This window comes from Meleagris gallopavo, chromosome 20, assembly GCF_905368555.1.
Source record: "Meleagris gallopavo chromosome 20, MGAL_WU_HG_1.1, whole genome shotgun sequence".
Classification (NCBI taxonomy): domain Eukaryota; kingdom Metazoa; phylum Chordata; class Aves; order Galliformes; family Phasianidae; genus Meleagris; species Meleagris gallopavo.
In genome coordinates this window covers 8,194,938-8,216,017 of record NC_139423.1, presented here as the reverse complement: position 1 = coordinate 8,216,017, position 21,080 = coordinate 8,194,938, and the positions used below count along the sequence as shown (strand labels likewise).

At 43.2% G+C, this 21,080-nt stretch overlaps 1 protein-coding gene across 7 annotated transcripts in view; it reads left to right on the top strand.

Annotated features, from left to right (window-relative positions):
• Window positions 1-21,080, top strand: part of RHBDL3 (rhomboid like 3) — a 49,158-nt gene that overhangs the window by 19,647 nt on the left and 8,431 nt on the right. For 4 of the 7 annotated variants that reach the window (XM_085239885.1, XM_085239881.1, XM_085239882.1 and 1 more), the window contains 4 exons: window positions 8,137-8,295; window positions 15,969-16,193; window positions 16,903-17,051; window positions 20,476-20,588. In XM_085239885.1, the coding sequence (XP_085096011.1) occupies window positions 15,969-16,193; window positions 16,903-17,051; window positions 20,476-20,588 (487 nt within the window). In that variant the 5' untranslated portion in view covers window positions 8,137-8,295. Of the gene's footprint in view, window positions 1-3,588; window positions 5,148-8,020; window positions 8,046-8,136; window positions 8,296-15,968; window positions 16,194-16,902; window positions 17,052-20,475; window positions 20,589-21,080 lie in introns of those variants that run through there. The other 3 variants (XM_085239884.1, XM_085239888.1, XM_085239886.1) reach the window with 3 other exon arrangements.

The window sequence follows — 21,080 nt, the reverse complement described above, 5'->3', positions numbered from 1 at the left end:
TGGAGCACAGGCAACTCATTTCAACTACAGTCATATTTTAAATCTCCTGCATCCTTGGGTGAATTAGGCCGCTGCCCTGGGTTCACATTACAAATGACAGTTTTCTAATGAAAAATTTTAAAAATGCTATTGCCCACTATATTGGCCTTATGGAATTTGAGGGAATTTCCTCTAAAATGATCAGTGTTGAAAGCTAAGGCAGATGCACGAGAAAGTCTTGGCATGACTGAAATCTCAAAGTTTTACCTGGAGAAGTTTTGTTTTGAAAAAATTGTCCTGGCGTTAGAAATTGGTGGGAAGCTCTGCAGACAACACAGATGATAAGCAGTGTTTCTGTGTTGCACATGCGAACTGTGTGTAGTTGGATAGCGGTACACTTGCATCTGTTGGGTTGATCCTTGTAATTATCTTGCTGCTTTATCCCACCAGCTATTTCCATGTCAGTGGCTCAGTTTTGCTACAACTCCTTTTGACGGGGGCTGTTTGGCCTTTGGTGGCTGCTGTTTGAGTTGTGCTGGGTTCATGAGAATCTGCTGACTGGGAGCAAAGAAGGTGTCTGATGGTGGAGGGATTATACAGGGGCAGACGATGGTAACACTGTCTGCTCCAGGCAGCTTTTCTGCTCCTGGATTAAAGTTCATGCTGTGTTACTTGTCTCCCTCTCTTTAAGGCCTTGTCAAGTCTGTGTGGGAAGCTATTCTGTTTGCAGTGTTTAACTGTGTGCCGCTCTGCTCTCTCTCTGCCTCATTTCTCCTCCCTCTTCCCCCTTCCATTCAAGCAGCATCTTTCACTCTTTCCATTCAGGCCTGTCTTTGCTCTCTGCCCTGTGTAAAGCTTCTGTGCCTTCCTTACCATTCATTACCTTTTTGCTCATTCACATCGCTGCCTGCCTTTCTCCATTCATCTGGGCTTCCTCTCAGCCCGCCTGGGCTGCCCTCTCCTTCTGCCCCTTCCCCAGTCCTCCTTTTGTGTCTGTGCTCTCCCTTTTCTGTGACCGTCCAATCTGCAGCAGTCTGCAGCAAGCTCCATGAGGATGCTCTGCTAGAAGTTCATCTCTCTTGGTGGGCTAATTAATCCCCAGTGGGACTGTTTGAGGAAGATTTTTCTCTTGCAGGTGAGAAGACTCTTCCCACTTCCCAGCGTTGCAAGAATGATGCATGAATAAGAGAAGTATTGCCGTGTCCTAAATGTCATTTTCAGTCTGGTCTTCCTGTCTCTCCATCCTGCCTTGTTTTCTCCTTTGTTTTCAGTTGTTGCAGTTCTGGGGTTGGGGGGGTTGAGTCACTTTAAATTTTCTATTGCTGAGGAATGCGACTTCCATTCTCTCAATTACGCTCTCCAATTATGGTTGTTAACCTGTATCTTTGCTTATTTCTTCTAAAATCTGTATTTGGGCTGTTTGTTGCTGTTGGAAATGTTATGAGCCTAGACCAGCAAAGCATGCAAACAGGCAAAGCTATGTGGAGATTTGGCCTGTGGTTGTCCAGTTAGTCAGCAGGGCTGGACTGGTGATGTAAGATTTATGACTTTCAAGACTGAGCTGTGAGCTGCCCTGCTTGCCTGGCCTGTTGTATTGGTTGAGGATGTCTATCCAGCAAAATGTGCAATATGACCAGCCCAGGGTCAAGATTAAAAATCATATTTCCATCTAAAAATAAATAAATAAATAAATTTTGTTTTAGAGTGCCTCGGCTTCTTTCCATTAGTCTTAATGCAGTTACATAAATAATAGAAGAGGAAGAAGCAGAACTGGAGAAGGCAGAGTCTATAAACACATCTTTCTGCATGAAATCTTGTGGCAGAATGGAGGGCATCTCCTGCCATCCATGCCATCTCATTAATTGTGTAATTATCTCCCTCACTTTCAGTGCTACGTCGTCTTCCTCGTCAGTGTTGCTGATAATGGAGCTTCTGTTTACCCTGGCTTCTTTTTAGAGTGTGGCTTTGGTTTCAAAGCCAGCACAGTGGCATATTTTGAATAATTTAGTTCTGGATGGCTTGAAGGCTTTGTAATTTCCCAGCTCAGGCTGGAGGCTGATTCCTGTGAGTGTTCTGCCAGGAGGCTGATCTGGAGCACGGCAACGGGGTTGCTCAGAGTGGTGGGTCATTGAGGCAGCAGAGGACTGAAAGCTGATTCAGCAGGCCCTGTGAGTGCATCTTGGCTTTCTTCCTCTCTCTGTCTCTGGAGGACTTGCATTCAGAATCCCACAGACATAGGAAGGAGAAGGAAGAAAGCTGCATTTAAAAATGTTCCTGGTGGTGGAAACATGGATTTTGGGTACTTGCCTGTGCATTATAGGCTTTCCCAGCAAGGAGAGAATTTCCTGGGGTCTCTGAATGCCGGTTTTGCTTAGTCTGTTGTATATCAGTAGTTGCTTGGAGCAGGATCTAAAATTCTACGGAGTCAGGGAGGTAAGGGCAGGAGTTCTTTGTGGTGTCTGGCTGATGGGCCTTTGTTCCAGTCGTCACTGGCTTTGGTTTTGGAAAGGCTGATTGGTTTCTCTATGTGAAACCTTGGCAGAAGGCCATCTGTGTTCATGTTCTCCCTGTACTGCTTGGCCTTGTGGCTTGCTAATTGCACTTTGTTGTTGTAGTTATCACCCTGTCATGCTCTGTAACTACTACCCAGCACTCACTGTGCAGGGTCATGAAGGCGCAGCTACATCGCTTTTGCCTTGTAGACAGGGAAGTCCAGGCACTCTGAGAGACTTGTTGGCTCACTCTGGAAGTCTGCAATACCAAGAATCAAACCTTCCCAAAACTTTCTTTCCTGTTTGCTTAATAACTTTACAGTGGTGCACTCCTGAATCTCCAAAGAAAAGGGCATCTTAGACCAGCTCCCTCCATTTCCACTTTGCCATGTGCTACACACAGAGAAACAGTTACACAAATCCAGGCGATGGGCTGTGTGTTCTGCAAACACTGCAGATGCTGAGCTGGAAAGTATTTTGCTCTCTTGCAGCAGCTTTCCTATGGAGTGGGTGACGTCTACGGGCCCTGTCTGGTGAGTTAGTGAGGTTCTTTCTTTTGTGCTTAAATATAATCTGGCTTTTGAGAGCTGGGTGATGTTTCCAGTCCTCCAGTTCACCTCAGGTCAAAGCAAACTAGCATGTGTTGAAGGTACAGCTGGACAGCCTGTAATCACTTCATACTGACTGAGCAGTGGTGGTTGAATTCATTATTAACAAAGGAAGAGAGTGTGCATCACTGAAGCCAGCACTAATGTCTTGCCACACGTGTTCATGAGTCTCAGATTTGGTGACTTAATGGTGAAAAGATGAATTTTGAGGTGAAAAGGTAAACGCTGGCCTTCATCTCTTCTGGATTAGGGTTCCTCCTCTCATGTGCACTAGAAGAGACAGAAGAGACAGTAGGATCATTAAGTTGCTGGGAAAGTCATTGCCACCAGATAGTGATGAAATTGTTAAAGCAGACCTTTCTCCTGCCCTCCCCTGGATAGTATGAGGCAGTTTTTCACCTTCTGCCTTGTCATTCCTTTAATTTTCATCAAAGCATGAAATGCTACATATCCTTGCATGTTTAAAAAAAAAAAAAAAAAAAAAAAAAAAAAGCTCCCAGCATGACTCCAGAGACTGTGGAAAGATAGAAAATGAGCTGCTCTGGTAAGATATCTAACTTATCTTCAGGAGATCTTCAGTGTCAATCCTACGTATCGTTTCACAGCTTGGACATGGAGTCTGTCAAATTCACTTGGGGACTGTTGCTTTTACTACAGTATGGCCCTTGAAGCTGGAGGTGGTCTGAGTTCCCAGTGCATGTTAGCATCTGTAGATTGCAGATACAGTGCTGCATAATGGTCTTAAGTTCAAAACCAGCAAACTCTGAGTTCTTTTTGAACCCATCAGAGATGGAAAAAACTTAACACACAGTTGGCTCTCCTTTCTAGTGCCAGTCATGGGAAGAAGCCTGCATGTGAGCAAGAAGCAGGCCTTCTATTGACAGCTTCTTTGTAGTGGAAAATAAAGCAGCAGTTGCCATTTCTGTGTCTCAAGAGGAGCAGCTAAAACTCGGGGCAATTTATTTTCGGAACCTGCCTCCTAGTGCAGAGCAGAGCTGGGGTCAGTGCCAGGAGGCCTGACAGCCAGGCTGGTCTCTTCCACAAGTGAAGGCATTGCTGAACCATGGAACAATTCTATTTTGAAGGGAGTAATTCAATCCCCAGCTAACATCCAAATTAGATAAATTTCTTGGAGCCTTGCCTATTATGAAGAGGAGTGATATGTTTGGATTATGATTGGAGTGATATGTTCTCTCCATGCCAAGACAAAGCCCCTCAATGTGAGAAACCATGGTTGGTAGGAAATTCTCTGCTCCTGGGTCAGATCTGCAACTCCAAACCCAGCCAAGGACCCTCACATTGTGCCCAGTTCAGCTGTTGACTCTGCAGCTGCACTGATGCCCCAGAGGGCTGTTTGCCATGGAGCAGAGAAGCAGCTGGCTGTGCTGTGTGAAGTGCCTGCCTTTTCCCAAGACACCAATTGTCTGTCTGCAGCATCAGCCTCCACCCTACTTGCTCACTCAGCCGTGGCTGATGTGTCTTTAATTAAAGAGGAGGAACAATGTGGGATTATTTTCTTTCCTAATCTGGTTTCCTACTTCTATCAGGTTTTGAGCCCCCTCCTCTCATTTTTGTCTTGCAGTGTTGTCCTTACTTTTATGGACTATTTGCTCTAAAATAAGAAATAGAAAAACAAGCAAAAAACCCAGCTTGTTTGGGGTAGGGAATTAAGATCTTGGGTCAGATGGCTGCTACAGTCATTAACATATTTACATTTTGCTTAAGAGCCTGGTTGAGGATCAAGGGAGTTAAGAGTGATTGTCATTGAAATCTGGAGGAAACCTTGCATGAAATTGCCGTTAGTATCCCATTGTTTGGGGGTAGAGAGGGGCAGTCGGGCTTCCTTAGCCCTGCAGTGGTTGGGTTGCACTTGTCTGTCCAAGTACGTGTACATTCAGCAGAGGCAGAAGTAACCAAGCTGAAGGAAGCCTTGGGCTGCCTTGGTGCTGGGAGGCTCAGCCCTGTGGGGCTGGCGCTCAGTGCAGCCTCTCTGTGAGACAAAGGTGCTTGACTGAGCTTGTGGGAGAAGTGGATCATCATGGATAAATACATGAAGCGCCTAGCAAAGGTCAGTTGCCTCTTTTTTTTAATTGATGGACCCAATTGTTGTGAGTGTGCTGTCACAGCTTGCTTTTGCTGTGCATGGAGAGGCTTGTTCTGCAGGGTTGGCTCTACTCCTCGACTTCTGTGTTTAGCTGCAATATCAGAAGCAGGGTTTGAGGTGGTTTGCAGTGTTGGGATGGATTTTGAGTGTTGTGGTGACAGACAAGTTTAAAGTGTCTTTATTTTATTTGATAGAAAAAATACTTAAAAATAAGAGAATTCCCTTACAGCTGGGGTTTACAGTAAAACATTCTGTTCCAGGTTGTCAGTGGAAGCTGTGTTCCAGTCCTGTTCTGAGGCAGACATTTTCAGTTCAGATGCCACTTATTTACTGTTCACCCATTGCTCTTTCACGCTGCTCAGATCCACAGTTTTACTTCAAACTTATTTCTAATTGTTATCAATAACTTAGCCAAAATGAAAATTATACATAGTAATGTGAAAGAGGGAAACATGCTGCCTAAGGCAGTGACAGACCCTTCTGACACTTGGTGAGAGAAGCAGCAGAACCTTGTGTCCCTGTGGGCTGGTTCGAAGTTCGGAACTGCTTATGTAATCTCTGCTCCTGGTCACGAAGTGTCTCTTTTCAGATGCTTTAAAGCAGAATGAAGTCTGGGGAAAGTGTTTTGTGATCTGAGTAGCTTTGTATGCTTTGGGAGCCTGCATGCTTCAGCACTTGTATCTCTTTTGACCTTTGAAGGAATATCAATGTTTCCCACTGCTGTGGCCATTGGTCTTTCTACAAAGTCAAAAAGTGAGCGCACAGCATGGGGGAGATTCCCACTCTTCTCTTACTGACCCTGGTCCTCAAGCTGGGAGGCATTTAAGCCTTCAAAGAGCAAAAGGTTTTGTCCTAGACAAGATACATTCTAAATGTCCAGATATAAGTAAGTAGAGCTCTGGTTGGGCCAAATGTTTTCGGGAAACAAGGATGAAAACAGTACAGTCTGTGGGATAGCAGGTGTTAGTTCCATTCACTGAATGAGCCATCTCTCTGCTTCTACTGATTCCTTTGAGAAAGGTCATCTCAGGTATGATGCTAATAATACTTATTTCCTTTATTTGCTTCTGGGATTAGGGATCGCAAAAGTCTGTGACTTCCCAGCAAGACCCAGAAAGTATCAGAACTGAGCCTTGTGGAGAAGCCCTAATATTTGAGTTGGTTTTAAGATTCAGTTTAATTCAAAGCATTAAATTGGGGTGACTGGAGTAGGGGAGCCAAACTTGTCCAGGGATTAATACTAAGCTGTTTAACAGTAAACAGCTGATGAAATCCACCTTTGGCTCTGGGTGCCAACTGTCAGGAAGCATACATCCAGGCCACCTCACAAGGACAGAACAACCCTTTGCAGATGGCGAGTACCCAGCTCTGACTGCCTGCTGGTCATTTGGTTTGTCTTGTCTTGGGTAATCCACTTCCCCCAGGAGCTTCTGACAAAATATCTTGTTCCAGCAAGGGCCTGTGATCTTCCCTGCTCCATTTAGGCAGCTCCTTCTCTACAAAGCAGCCAGTGGTAGCAGTCGCCAGTGGGAGAAAAGTACTTGGCTTAAGCCTGAAGGAACTGGCGCCAGGTCCTTCAAGTCCTCACGCGTGGTGCTGCAGCCTCTAAACAAGCTGCCCGTGCTCGAGGATATTGCTTTAGCTGTTCTGCTGATGGCAGAGTGCTGCCAGCCCTGCTGCTGCCAGGCTGCATCCTCTGCCACATCGCTCTGCTCGCCCGCTCCCTTGCCAAGGCAGCCTTTACTCTGCTGTGTCTGATTGAAGGCCTGGCGTCTGCTCAGCTTTTGTTCTGTTAGGAAAGAGTGAGGATTGTCAGGAACTTTTGGGCTCTGCCAAGGCTCTTTATGTCCCAAATGTTACCATGAAAAGACTCTCCTGACCACCCTGCCCCTGACAGCCATTCAGTCTAGCCAACAAGCTCGATATCATTATCTACAAAAGGAGGCCAGTAAGCACCAGGCTGCTCAGAGCCAAGTTTGGGAAATCAAAGGCAAATCTCCCAGCAACGAAGAGCTGGCAGAGATCAGACTGCACCACAGCCAGTGCTGGATCGTCTGGCCACTCGCATGCGCTCAGTTTCAAAGCACAAAAGAAACAAACATGCTCAGCGTGGTGCCAGTGCAGGCTTTGCTGGGGCAGTGTGCCTGGCGGAGCGCTGGCAGCCCCTGGCTGAGTGCCCTGAGGAGCTCCGTGCCAGTTAGGGGCTGGAAGCAGTTCTGAGTTCAGACAACCTTGCAAAGCTGTCTCCTTTTGTTCAGCGTCACTTTTAGGAGACGAACCATTTGGACTGACAGAAAAAGTGACTTTTTTGGTCAGAGTGGGATTCCCTCCAAATCTCACCTAGGACTTTCTTTCTAATGAGTCTCATTTATATTCTGAAATAGGCATGTGGCTACCTTGCTATTTTTAGTTTGACTTAATGCTTTGCTTTCTGTCCAAAGTCTCGTTCCAATTCATCTCTAAAGAGCTCTTCAGCATTGAAAGCACTTAAATGTTGAAGTTAAAGATGATCTGGAAAGTTATCGTGAAGACTGAACAGAAAATACGTGAGCAGAGATGATGTTCCTGTGTTGAAATTGTGTTAGGAAATATAGGTGTAAAACTCATTCCAGTATGCTTTGTCTCATAGGCTTCATCTCCCATCTGCTTGATAGTCCAGATAGAGTAGGGTGTAAAAAAATAGCCAAGAGAATCAATAGGGAGGGAGGGAAGGTGAGGAGAGACAACTTATCTGAAGCTTGTGTGGAAGTGGGATGATGACACGTGGATTGGCTCATCTCTGCAGCAGGGTGCTCTGTAGTTTCCTGGGCAGTAAAAAGAAGCAGAAGGTCACTGGAGCGTCCAGCAGCCCTCAGGATCCCTGTAGGTTTGCAGCACATAAAGAATACATAGAAGGTCAGAGTTTTATGTAACATGGAATGGTTAATCCTGATGCTTTCCCTTACTATTCCAGTTTGATCCTGACAACACCGGCTATATCAGCACGGAGAAGTTTCGTTCCCTTCTCCAGAGGCATGGCTCAGAGCTGGACCCCCACAAGCTGGAGGTCCTCTTGGCCCTGGCAGACAGCAACTCGGAGGGGAGGATCTGCTACCAGGACTTCGTCAACCTGGTGAGTGCTCTGGCTGGCAAGGCACAGCCGTCATGGATCCAGGTTACAGACTCAATCAAGCAGTGGTCAGTATGAAGATGAAATTATGGTGATATAATGGCATAAAATAGATCTACTGGATCTAACTGAAGTGTCTTAGTCCCCTGCATGTGTTTATGTATACAGGAAAATAAATGAAGAAATTATCAAATAGATCGCAGTGAGTTTGAGGTTTCCCTCAGCTTCAACTTAATAAAGTGTGGTCAGTTGTGAATTTATAGTAACAGCTGCTTGTTCTACTGTTTAGTATATTCAAAATACCATGTAAGCATTAGCAGCATAGCACTTAGGTGGTGGGAAGAGGAAGAGGTATCTTCTGAGTTATTTTACAGAAATGATGGCCCAAGGCCAACCAGTGTGTTGGCAGCAGGCTCACGAGTAGAGCTGGGCTTTTTCTCTCTTCTTACTCCACAGAGCTCAGAGCTGTGCAAGCTAATGAGATGTAGGTGGGAGGTGAAAGACACGGGCAGCAGCATTTTCCTTCTTTGGGAAATGGGAGACAGTAACAGTTCACATCCACCTGAAGCGATTTCTGCAGAATGGCAAATTTCCTTCACTCTATTGAGTGTCTTCTGTAAAGAAGCCATTGATTTTCTATCATCAGCTCCTCTATCCTCCTCATCTGCATTTTTTGCCCTTGCTAATCAATAGGTAAAGCAAATGCCAGAACGGTACTTACAAGTGGCATCTCTTTTCTCTCTCTTGCTCCAGTTGCTATCAATTTCCAACATCTAAAACTTGTAGGGCTTCTTCTTTCCCCAGTTTTCTGCTGTAAAACCTTCCTTGTGAACTTCCTGATGGAAAGCAACATCACAGTTGAAGCAGACAGAAATGGTACTGCGAAATTGGTGGAGCAGTCCTGATTCCCTTTATAGCTGTCAGTCTTGGTACAGGCAGTGATGTGTAGTGGGGTTTAGTGCATGCTTTGTGCTTGATAACGTTCAGCCATCTTTGTTTCTTGCTAAGGATCAAATCTCTAAAATGTCATTGATGATATCATCAAACAGGGTTCATTTTGACCTCCTGACTGTAATAGGAAGTAGAGGTTGCGTTTTCTTTTTTATTTTTTTCAATAAGTAACCAATAAACTTTAATGAGATTTTAAATTGACATAAGAAACTCAGAACTAGTAGCTGTGTCACCATTAAAATATATGTTGTCTTAGAGTTTTGCAGCTACTTCTGTCTGAAGATGTGATGTTTTGTTGTTGCTTTTCTGTCTGTGTTTTTGGCTGTTGCTCTGTAGACCTTCTGCTGGCCAAGTGTGCTGCTAAAAGAGGACTTTAAGGCAGCTTCTCTGACTTAAGACTTTTCCTTTTGCAGATGACTTGGAGCACACCCTTACTGTCAGCAGTTGCCAAATGAAAAGTTCACATAATTTGTGTCTGTAAAAGAACTTTTCTGCAAACTTTCAACATGCTGTTTTAACTTAACAGAATGAAGGTGGGCAATATCCCCAGCTGGCCACAGGATTTAATAGGCAGTAGCCAGTCATGTCAGAAGGATCAGTTCTGCAAGGTGCTGAATCCCTCCCGCTGTTCCCTCAACTCTCTTTACCCTCTTGCTCAAGCTGCTGCCTACTTTTCCATTGCTTTTTAAGTCTTCAAATGTGGTTGCTTGTAGCTGAAGACATTTGTCAGTATTGTATGGTTGAAGCCATTTGCTCATTTCAGGCACCTTGGTGATAAAAGCAGAGCTTGGTCTGTCCCCTGTGAGGATTTTGTGTGTGTGCCTTTAGATTTTTGTGGCTATCCTTTCTGCTTTGAAAGGAAAGTAACTCTAGCTCCTTGCAGTTCCAGTGCTTGTAATGGTAGCAGTTTTACTTGGGGGTACTTCCTCCAACTTGGCTTGAGCTGAAATGAGAAGAAAGAGGGGAAAAAGAATTGTTGCTGGGAAAAGAAAACCTTTTAATATTGAATTTTCTCTTCTGGCTTTGTTAGTGTGTATGTGATAGCATCAGGAGGGCTTTCTTATCTTTGTGGAGGTGAGCTTTTAAGAAGTTATATATTGTATTCTTTCCCCCAAATAACAGGGAGTTGAGAGAGGTCCTTTAAAACTTCTTTTTTCTAGTGGTGCTTAGAATTACTTCATAGTACAGTCATAGAACAGCTATAAATTCCACTTCCAGTGTCTTTCCTTGTCCTTTACTGAACCAGCTGACAACTTGCATTGAAGGCTTAGCTGAACAATGCTTTGCAGAAACTGCATATAATTATTACCTGAGTCACTGGGAAAATGAGCAATAAACTCTAAATCTCTGATTCTCAGGGGAATCTTCAGTAAGACAAAAGTCTGCCTAAATAAATATCTCCTATTCCTGCTAAGTTCTTGCTCACTTTTTAGTGAGTTTTTAAGCTCTCTATTGCAAAATAATCCCGGTCTTCAATTCTAGTGGCCTTGTCTGATGAGAATATAATTATAAACACTAAATACTGTTGCTAACCTGAAAAGTCCTGCTGCAGGAAAAGCTGCAGGTTTTGTATCTCCTTCTCAGCTTTTCTGTGCTTCCCATTAGCTGAACAATTGAAGCAGAACAAATACTGTGACAAACATCAAGATGACTCCCATCACTGACCTCAGGTTTTCCTTCAGTGTCCAGTGGGGCACACATTTAAGTGATTTCTCTGCCCTTGATTGACACTGTCCTGACTGCAACTTGAGTTCTTATCCTGGCTTTAGTTCAGAGATGTAATAAACATTTAATTTTAAAAAGGTTTGAAAATCTCTTACTTCTCTATTTGATCTAACATTATGCTATGCTGAGTAAGAAGGATGTTTTCTTAATAGACAGATGATTCTGCAAATTAATGGTCATCTGATCGTGTCCCTGTCCATCTCTTACCTCCCAGTGTGTCAAAGCCCTTACTGGGGTGCAAAGTTCTTACTCCATAGGGTACATCCAGGAACCAGATATCCTCCTCACAAATGTACCTCACACTGCCTTTGTGGTATTTTCCTTCCCATTTTGGAGGAAAGTGAGTGTTGTGTCATTTGTAGCACTCCAAGAGCCACATGCATCTCCTGAGGGGAGAAAAGGTATCAGATGGTCAGGTGAGTATCTTGAAACTGAATAACTGGCATGGAAAAGCTGCTTTAGGAATCTCTTCTGCTTATGCATTGATCTGAGTCCATTAGGTACTGGCTGCATGTAGCAGCAGAAGAGAGCACTTTCTTCCAAGTGAACTCGTATGGCAAAAAATTACTATGCCAATTGAAGTGAAACTTAGCACAGAAATTTCCATCCTCAGCCATGATTCCTCAGCTGTTTCCAATCACATGCATTTGAAACTCGAGAAACACGATGTCAACTTAAATGGTCATTCTAATTGTGTATATATCTAACGTACATAAGTGAATGGGAAATATTATAAAGGCATTTTAAAATAAAAATGCTTCAGAAAATAAAATCTGAATTTCACTTCAGATGCAGAATCCTTCCCAGGACAGTGAAAAAAATGGAACGTGTGTCAGAGTTTTGAGGTTTCAAAGTTTGCTGCATTTTGACAGAACACGACGTATTTGAAACAGTAAGTTAGTCTTCTGCAAGTGTTCCTGTGCTTAACCTGGAAATACAAACACAATTTATCTTTTCTAATGGAAGAGCTGGAAGCCTGGGATGGGCAAAACGTTGAGCAGGGAATACTGCATAACAACGATAATTTATTTGGCTTTCCCTGCCTCTGACTTTCCATAAATCCTCAGAGGAAACCACTGCTTGGTCAGAGAAAATCAGGATGTTGTTTCCTCTAGTTTCCATTTGATACTTTTTGGGAAAGGAGAGTGCTACCAGGTTGATGCAGAGGATATGAACATCTGTGACAGATGAACTTAACGCTGAGCTATGTGTTTTGGGCAAAGCAGTCTTTAACCACATTAGCATTTTAGAGAAGTGAGTAGTGGGGGAAGGAAATAAATGTGAATCTTGAAAGCAGAATTGATTGGAAAAGCTGCATTTGTAAGTAAAGTGGGTTATAAAACTAGAGCTGACAGAGGCTTTTAAAAAGCATGTGCTCACTTCTGATTTTAGTTTTCTGTCTCTTGGAGGATCAGAGCTGGAGTGCTGAATGCCTTGCCTTGTCATGGTCTTGGATGTGTTTAAAAATAGCTGTAGACCAACCTCAAAGATGCCAATACCTGGTGGGCAGAAGTCCATGGTTTTCTAAGCCTCATGAATAGGTCTGAATAAAGCCCGTAAAGAGGGGACAGTGCCCCACACAAACTGTGTAACTGGAGGTGGGGAAATACTGTATGATTTGGTTATTAATTATCATATTCTTGTGCTGCAGCAGCAACAGATACAGTGGTACAGATAGCCAAGAAGCCCAGAAAAATTGATCTGCTAGTGGAAATAACCAGACTGTGTTGCAAATTGTAGATTATCTGAGATTGATTCTAGACTGATTATATCCTGAACAGAAGCAAGACTTTGTACTCCTATGAAGTTTCCACTGTCCCACACTAGACTCTAGGGACTCATCCTAAATTTTAACAGTTTAAATATGGAAAACAGATTCACGTCTAAGTGGGCAAAAAATTATCCTTCCTATCAGCTGCATCAGAGACACCCTTTGAGCAGAGCTAAGCCTTCTTTTGTTTTGGTATGTTAATACCAAGGGCAGAGATAGCAGAGCGTGGTTACAGGTCATGTCAAACTGGCTGTTTTGCAAGAGAAATTTCTCTTTGCATAATTACTATTTGCAGGCATGAAGGACAAAGGGAATGTGGTGTTTCCTCTCTCCTAATTCCCTATATACTATTTTCTCTACCCATCTGCCGGCAACTTTAATATCATGCTCATTAAAGAAGTCCCACATCAACTGTATGAAGAGAAGTGGGGTGGGCTACCCTGAGCTTCTGGGCTTGTAATAACATGCAGACCAACAATGGGCTAGTGTTCTTACAGCTGGTGATTAAATACTTGGCTCATAAATACCAATATTATGTAATTCCAAAATTAAGTCAGCAAATTGTGACCATATGGGAGACTTGGGGAAGATTTGGATATTCTAAAGTCAGTCTGTGGAACAAAATAGGCTTTTTATCAAGAGTTGGTGAGAGTAGTGGCAGTGAGAGAATCCTCTGTCTTTTCCTTGTGCCTTGGTTTCTCATCACCTAACTTGAGATTAAAAGCATGATCCTAAGGCCTATGGAGTTACACATGTCGGGCCAAGACTGTTGTGTTTGCTTGAGGTCCAGCACTCAGCTGTGCTGCCTCTTGGGAGCACCTTTCCCTGTTGACATGGTGGTCAATGGGTGCTGGTGGAGGCCGGCAGGATGTGCTTTTACTGAGAGGTCTAATTTTAACAAGGGGAGAACATCCAGTCACTCATATCTTAAGGATTGTGGGTGCTTTTGAGCATGTGTTTCTGATACTCTGTGTCCCTGCCTACTTTGGGTGTAAAACCATGCCAAGGCTATGAAGCATTATAGGAAGTCTGGCCTTCTTCCCATAGCCTTTGCTCAGAAGGAGATCTGACGATTTTTTGTGTGTGTGTTTCTGCCTGAGGTGGCAGGATGTTTAGCTAGGTCTCTTAAGGGCTCTGAAGAGTTAGTTGTAATTACCAAAGGCTTTTGATTTTCTAGGTAAATTGAAACCTGGCTCCTACTGACACAGCACCTGCTGTTGTTGGTAGACACAGGGAATCTCTTTCTTACTCATTGCCAGCCGTGTTCCCTCTGAGGATCATGGTGTGAGTTGTAATCTGGGAAGAATACACTTGGTGCTGGATTTTTTCATATGCTTTGCAAGACTGCAGCAACTCAAGACTTGCTCCATTTCATTTGCAGGCAGTTTTGTCATTGCCTGTTTGCTAAGAGCTGGTGAATTGAATTCCCAGCACACCCCCTGTCTAACCACCTAAGAAGTTGGTTTCAAATGTCTTCTCCATCTCTAAACACTCTGATCCTATTGCCTCGTGTCTAAATTAGCCATGAGTGTAGTTGATGTGATGCATCTGTTCTGTTGTTTGACCAGGGTACCAATTGGACAATACCTTATGGTGCACAGAAGTAACCTTGTTTGTGTTTGAGGCATGTAAGGTCTTTCTTCAGCAGTTACATTTGTTCCCCACAGAGCTGCCAGCATGTTGCCTGAGGATTTCCCTTTCTCTTGTAATATCAACATTTACTGCTTTCCCATCGTTACCAGTTAAAATAACTCTTAGTGTTTTATCATCCAGATGTGACCAGAAACAACCAAGATGGAACACCTTGTAAAAATGATTGAGTGTGAGAACAGGTAGTTGAAAGAACAAAGCTACAGCTGTCTTTCATCATTCCGTGGAGGAAATCATTGTCATAAGCTTCCATTTTATCATGTAGACAGTCCTGTGTTTTATTTCCCTGTCTTGGAAGAGAAAGGTAGAACTACTGAACAGAAGGGCTTGAAGTCAGTGCAGCCTAGTAATCAGAGAAGTCTTGCAACCTGGATTCTTCCACTGACTAATCTATGGCTTTGGACAGGTCACTTAGCAATGTGAGGTCCAGCTTCTCACCTCCTCTGAAGAGCCAGACTTCATTTGTGTGAGATGTGACATCCACGGTGATCCTGCAATATCCTTCTCTTGTCAAAAGCAAAAAGGCCTTTCCCTTCTGCATGGTTATTACGTTGAGGAATGCCTTCAGGATCATCACCCAGATGAACTCTCGCTGCTCTCACTAGTGTTGGAGTTCCTTGAACAACATTAGCAGTAATAGAGAACAGGAAGCATAGTTAGCGGTTTTATCTTGTTAAGGCTTCTCTACTAAATGTTCAGCCAGTCCAGACAGTGACTGTGGTGCAGTAGGTTTGTTTGACATCAGGGCTAATTAGCAATTAAACGAATTTTGGAGCAAGCACTTTCAGACCAGATTTTTTTTTTTTCCTCCCAGGCAGGCTAGCATAAAATTCCATCTGCCTCATTTGCAAATTCAATTGCTTTAATTACGCATCCAAACTGGGAAAGTGTATACTCAAAAGATCGTTAATTCTGTGCACTTCTCGTGATAATGCAAAACAAATTGGCCATATCCTCCGAAGTCTGCACCTTCTCAAAATCTGCCTGTTCTGAGTATAACTTATTAGAAAATGGATCCTTTCTTCTTGCAAGTTTATGAGCAGCTAAAACAGCCTGCTCACCACTTTAGTTGTGTGTTCTGTTGGTACTGCTCATTGTAGTTGTTTTGGTTTTAGACAAGGGGATGATTTTCCTTGAGTAGAGCTAAACTTTGCCAACAAGGATCAGAACATAAGGGTTAGATGCTGTGAATATACCTACTGCTGCATTCAAGGAATTTCCTGCCCCTGTTGATGGAAGGTACAGGGAGGTTCAGTACATCAGGGGAAGCCAAAGGAAGGAGGCTGGTGAATGGGCTGGAGAGTTCAGCTGGGTACATCAGCAGCCTCTGCTCTGCTTTGCCAGTGTTCTACCCTGACCTCATTTATCAGCCCCAAAATAGTAAGTCCTGTAACTGTTCTTTCTTGCACCCTGCATAGGTCACCTTGTGATCAGACTGAGGCTTGGTTCCTACAGCTCAAGCCCGATGGTGATTCTCCTGACCGCATGGGTCTGGTGCTGCCAAATTGGTACTAATCTCCCCGAAGGTTGAGCCAGGCTTCCTTTGTCCTCATGGTTTCCTGTTTTTCTTTTTACACAGATGAGCAACAAAAGGTCGAATAGTTTCCGCCAAGCCATCCTTCAGGGCAACAGGAGGCTGTGCAGCAAGGCACTGCTGGAGGAAACGGGGCTGAGCCTGTCACAGAGGCTGATCCGACACGTTGCATACGAGACCCTGCCACGAGAGATAGACCGCAAGTGGTACTATGACAGCTATACCTGCTGCCCCCCACCCTGGTTCATGATTACCATCACCATCGTAGAGGCAAGTACCTTATTTAATGCCCTGATTCGAGGAACTCACCTCACACTGCCAAGGTTTTTCTGTGGGCTGAACAAAGGCTATTGTGGGACTGGTCTGGATCCAGACAAGGACAAGCATGAGGCTGAAATGGCTCTTTTGACTTACCTATGTGTATGTGTAAATAGAGGCTGTGTTCCTGTCTGTCTTCATGTGTGGTTATTAGTCATTGAAGCAGCTTGTATATGAAACTACAGAATTTGGGAAAGTAAAGCTAAATTTTTTGAAAAGTGAAAATCTGGACAGTTTAAAGGGTAGTTCAAACAATAGAATTAGAAATAAACTCTTGTATGGTTACCTCTGCTCTTTGAATGGGGAGAAAGTGAAGGGAACAGAAGTGGACTAAAAATTCTGACTTGTTCATTTCTTGCTCACGGAAGAGCTTTGTACAGTAGTTAAGTGATGCATTGGAATAAACAGAGAAGGATATCCTATGGCACTCTGAGGGTGCTGAGCTCCTCTAACTTGGTGACCGACCTGTAATGGAAAGCCACATACGGAGTTAGGCTGATGTGTTGCAGGTTTCTCAGAACAGGGAACATACATGCTGTGTGGCTGTCAGGTGGTAGAAAAATTTGTTTTTCAGTTGACTTCCTTTCATGATTTTGAGTTGCAAAGTGCTTTTCACTGAGAGAAGGCATTTGCTAACCAAGGAATCTTCCTGCTCTTCTAGGTTGCCTTTTTTCTTTACAATGGAGTGGTGCTAGACAGATTTGTGCTGCAAGTCACCCATCCCTTATACCTGAAAAATGCATTACTTTACCATCCTCAACTCCGTGCTCAGGCTTGGAGATACCTAACCTACATATTCATGCATGCAGGGTGAGTACTTACAAACTGCAGAGATTTTCCAGAGGCAGTTCATGTTCCTCAGAGAGTGCGAGGAGAAAAGTGACTGAATCAACTCAGAAATCAATTGGAAAAAAAAATGGAAAACACACAAACAAAACCAACCCTAAATTATGTATTAAAATCTGAAGCTGTTGTGGAGTGTTGGGGAATGAGAGGCAAACCTTCACAGCTGTCTAAAGGGAGGAAACAATGTAAGGAACTTAATATTTACTGCTCCTGTCCCTGCACTTTTGAGATCACACCAACCTCTCAGTACGCACTTTCCTGTATGTGCTTCCTAAAACTGACCTAAAGCTGAAGCCCATTGTCTGTCTAGAGGAGCTGTGCAAGTGATGTATTGAGTCTGAAAAGATGCTAGACTGGTATTTAAGAACTACATATTGTATTTTTGGTAGACTTTCCAGTTAAGGTTGGAGAAGTTGATAAAATTTTCCATGCCTATTCGATGTCATCACTTAGTAATGCTGTCTCTTCTGTAGGGACTGGGATAATGCCTAGAAATCTGAGACAAAGCTGAACTCCCATTTTGTACAAACTATACTAACAGCAGTGTGTTCCTTAAGAGCTGACAGTCTCATCTGGACAGATGGACAGAGGATAGTCCATCTAATGCAAAAATAAAGGTGCAGTAAAGTAAAATATATTGTCCTTCATCCCATGGGAGGTATGTAGCAGAATGAAGAGAATTCAAGGCATGGGGATTCTAATTCTGTGCTTGTGGACTGTGCTGGTCCTCTCAGGATTCAGAGAGACTTAATTATGTGACGTTTGTGATGCCATGGTGATGAGTGAATGTCACAGAAAAGTTCACCTCTGTACAAAACACTCTACCCCCTCAATGTGCTTTCTCAGATCATTATCCTTACACATTCCTGGCAGATAATTGCAATTTTCTTTAATTTTGTCATTGAAGAATCAGAGCAACAAGCTTTTTAACAGTGGTTTATAATTTGAGACTGAAGGAAGATCCTTTGTTCTTAAATAGAAAGCTTATATTCCCATCAATCAATGATCTCCTTTAAAAGGCCAAAAAGATCAAGCAGATCTTTTTCTTTTTCCACCAGGAAGCTGATGTCCCTTCTCTGCGATGGAATTCCAACCTGTGTGTAACTGCCCATAAGCACAAGATGTGCCCCAGATTTCTGGATAAAAATCATGGTTGGAACAGAGCAGACTCGACCCAAGGAGAGTAGAAAAAAAATTATAGAGGAAACTTCTAAATGTGGTGACATCTGTACTCTGCATTCTAAATTCCTCCAGTAAATTTGTGTACAGAGGCATCAGTCCACAAGTGCAGATTGTTGTGCTTAAATGTGAGGCAGATTATGTAAAATGAGAATTAGAAAGGTGAGGAAAAGTGCCTTTGTAGGAAAAAAAGGAACACAATTTTAACTCACGCAAACTAATTTGTATCTGATTTTCATTCTGTTTCTGTTGTAGTTCTACTGTTTCACTTCTATAACCACAGATTGCTCGGGAATTCATTTAAAAGAAGCACCTGCACAATTATAATTTTGCAGCACTTAAATATCTCCCTGTGTCCCCTGTGGCATCCTTTCCTATCTGTGCAAAGTTGCCCTAACCTATAGCAGGCAGTGCCCTGGCGTTCTCCACACTTACTGTCTGAAAAATATATTAGCTTTACTTCACACCTGTGGCTGGCTTTGCCACAAGCAGTGGTGAAATTGTTGTGCAAAAGTCTCATTGCTTTTGTGATGGATTCCAAATTCTCTAGCTGTTATAGCCTTCAAAACAATGACGAATCCTGCTGGAATAATAAACACCGTGACTTATTTGCAGTATCTGGAGTTAGGCTAACTGCTCGTTTATTGCTAACACATACGTGTAAATCTCCTTTCATATCAAGAGGGTGGATAAATCTTAGAAAGATAATAATGTTTGTAGTGGAAGTCCATCACTCTCTTGTTTTTCAAAGGAGAGGTTAAGACAATGTCATGGGGTTTATTGTTGTCCTGTTTCCAGCTGAGACTTTAAGATGGTAATATGCACTGTTGCTTAATTTAGTGCACTTGGTCTGTGCACTAAAGTCAGAAGGTGTCCAAAAAGGCGGCAGTTGCTAAGGCTTGGCTGGCTGTTTCTCTAGAAAGATCCAAAAAATGCATGGACTTTGTGATGGTTCTGATGCAGGGAGCTTTGTCGAGAGCTGAAAAGCCAGGCAAAGTTGTAAATTCTGCCCTTTGCTTTCATGGAAAGCTGACGTTGATTATCTGAGGCCCACACATTCGTAACACTGCCATAACTAATGACTTGCATTGATTCTCAGTCCCGTTTGTTTGGTCCCAGGGAAGGAGAAAGTCTTTAATAAATCAGTGAAATTGTCATTTCAAGAATGACGCATTCAGCACCAGCAAAGGCTAATTATATTTTATGGGTGCTTATTGACTATGGAGCCTTCAATGCTATTAGCATGATGGGGAGGAAGAGTGAATGGGCTCACTCCTGCAAAGTCTTTTAAGAACAGCTGTGATTCGGGGCAGTCACTTTCGAGTTGAGGATAAACTTTGCTGAGCCCATACAAAAGCTGCCTTTGAAAAATAAGACCCAGTGCTTTGTGTGAAAATGTCAGGCACTGCCTCGTGACACTGGCTGCCAGCTGAAGCTTCTTTCCTCCTCATGTAAAAGGGCATTTGGGTGCTTTGACTCCCTTCTGTGATCTCTGTTTGACCTTTGCTCATTGTTCCTAATTTAATTCCCAAGTTCTGTGAACAACCAGGATCGGAATGAGTGCCAGAATACACCCATGCCCAATGGCTTCAAGAGCAAGATGATCAACATAGTTGGTTACTTTCCATAATTCCCAGTGATGGTGAATTATGGTGCTGAGCGTCCCGTGCACAGAGAGAAATTTACTCTTAGAGAAAAATTAAGTGATAACAAACCCATTAAGATATCTGGAAAGGTCATTTTTCTGCAGTGTCATTTCTAGCAGCTTTTTCTGGTCCAACTTCAAATTGTCCTTCATGAGACAGTTCTATCATTAGTGCATTTTATCATCAGCATTTTTTTTTTTATGTGTATGGGAAATTGCTATGGTAACATGAAGAAAGTCCAAAATAGTGAAAATTCATAGAACTTAAACCAAGTATTGCTGGGTCTGCTGCAAGCAATCCATTTCTTGTATAAAATATGACATAAATTCACAGTGCATTAGCTACTTTGTACTTTTTCCCACAGAAGGTGCTAGTATTGTGTGTTGAGAGTGTGCCATGGTGTCATTTAAATCTACCTGCTTTGTAAGCAGTCAGTCCTGGTGTTACAATCTCCCTTCATGAAACAGATGCTATCTGATCTCCTTCTGAGATATCTCTGTCACAAGGGAGAAGAGAGACAGAATTTAAAAAAAGAGTACAACTGTTGTTTTTCCTCACTGCAGGATAGAACACCTTGGACTCAATGTTGTCCTTCAGCTCTTGGTTGGGGTTCCCCTGGAAATGGTGCATGGAGCTGCGAGGATCAGCTTTGTGTACGTTGCTGGAGTTGTGGCAGGTAGGTTACACCTCTGCATGCCCTAGACAGAGAGGCATCTGACTTTTGCAAAGAAGAAATGTTTTGTGACATTTGTGTATAGGAGAAGAGCAGTCTGATCTGTGTTTAGGGCACTTGTGGCCCCACTGTACATTCCTTGCAACCTGTAGAAGGCCAACAGAAATGTGGCATCACAGGCTTCCATCGTCCTCCTGCATGAAGAACCTTTGTCCCACCCCACCCTGCCCCCAGGTCCTGTGCCAGCTCTTCCATTTGTCCTGCACTGTCTGGTTTCTGCAGCCCAAGAAAGAAGTATTTGGTTGTATGTTGTGATCAGTGCAAAGGAATCTGGAAATTAATTTGATCGTGAAGCTATAGGTTTTGATTGATGTTTAGTTTGTACTGTACTTCTTTTATTTATGTTTGGCATTTCCAGCACTTTGGAGGTGATGAAAGACAATAGATCAACATCTAATTAAAACAGGAGAGCGTGAGAACAACAGAGGGCTTCAT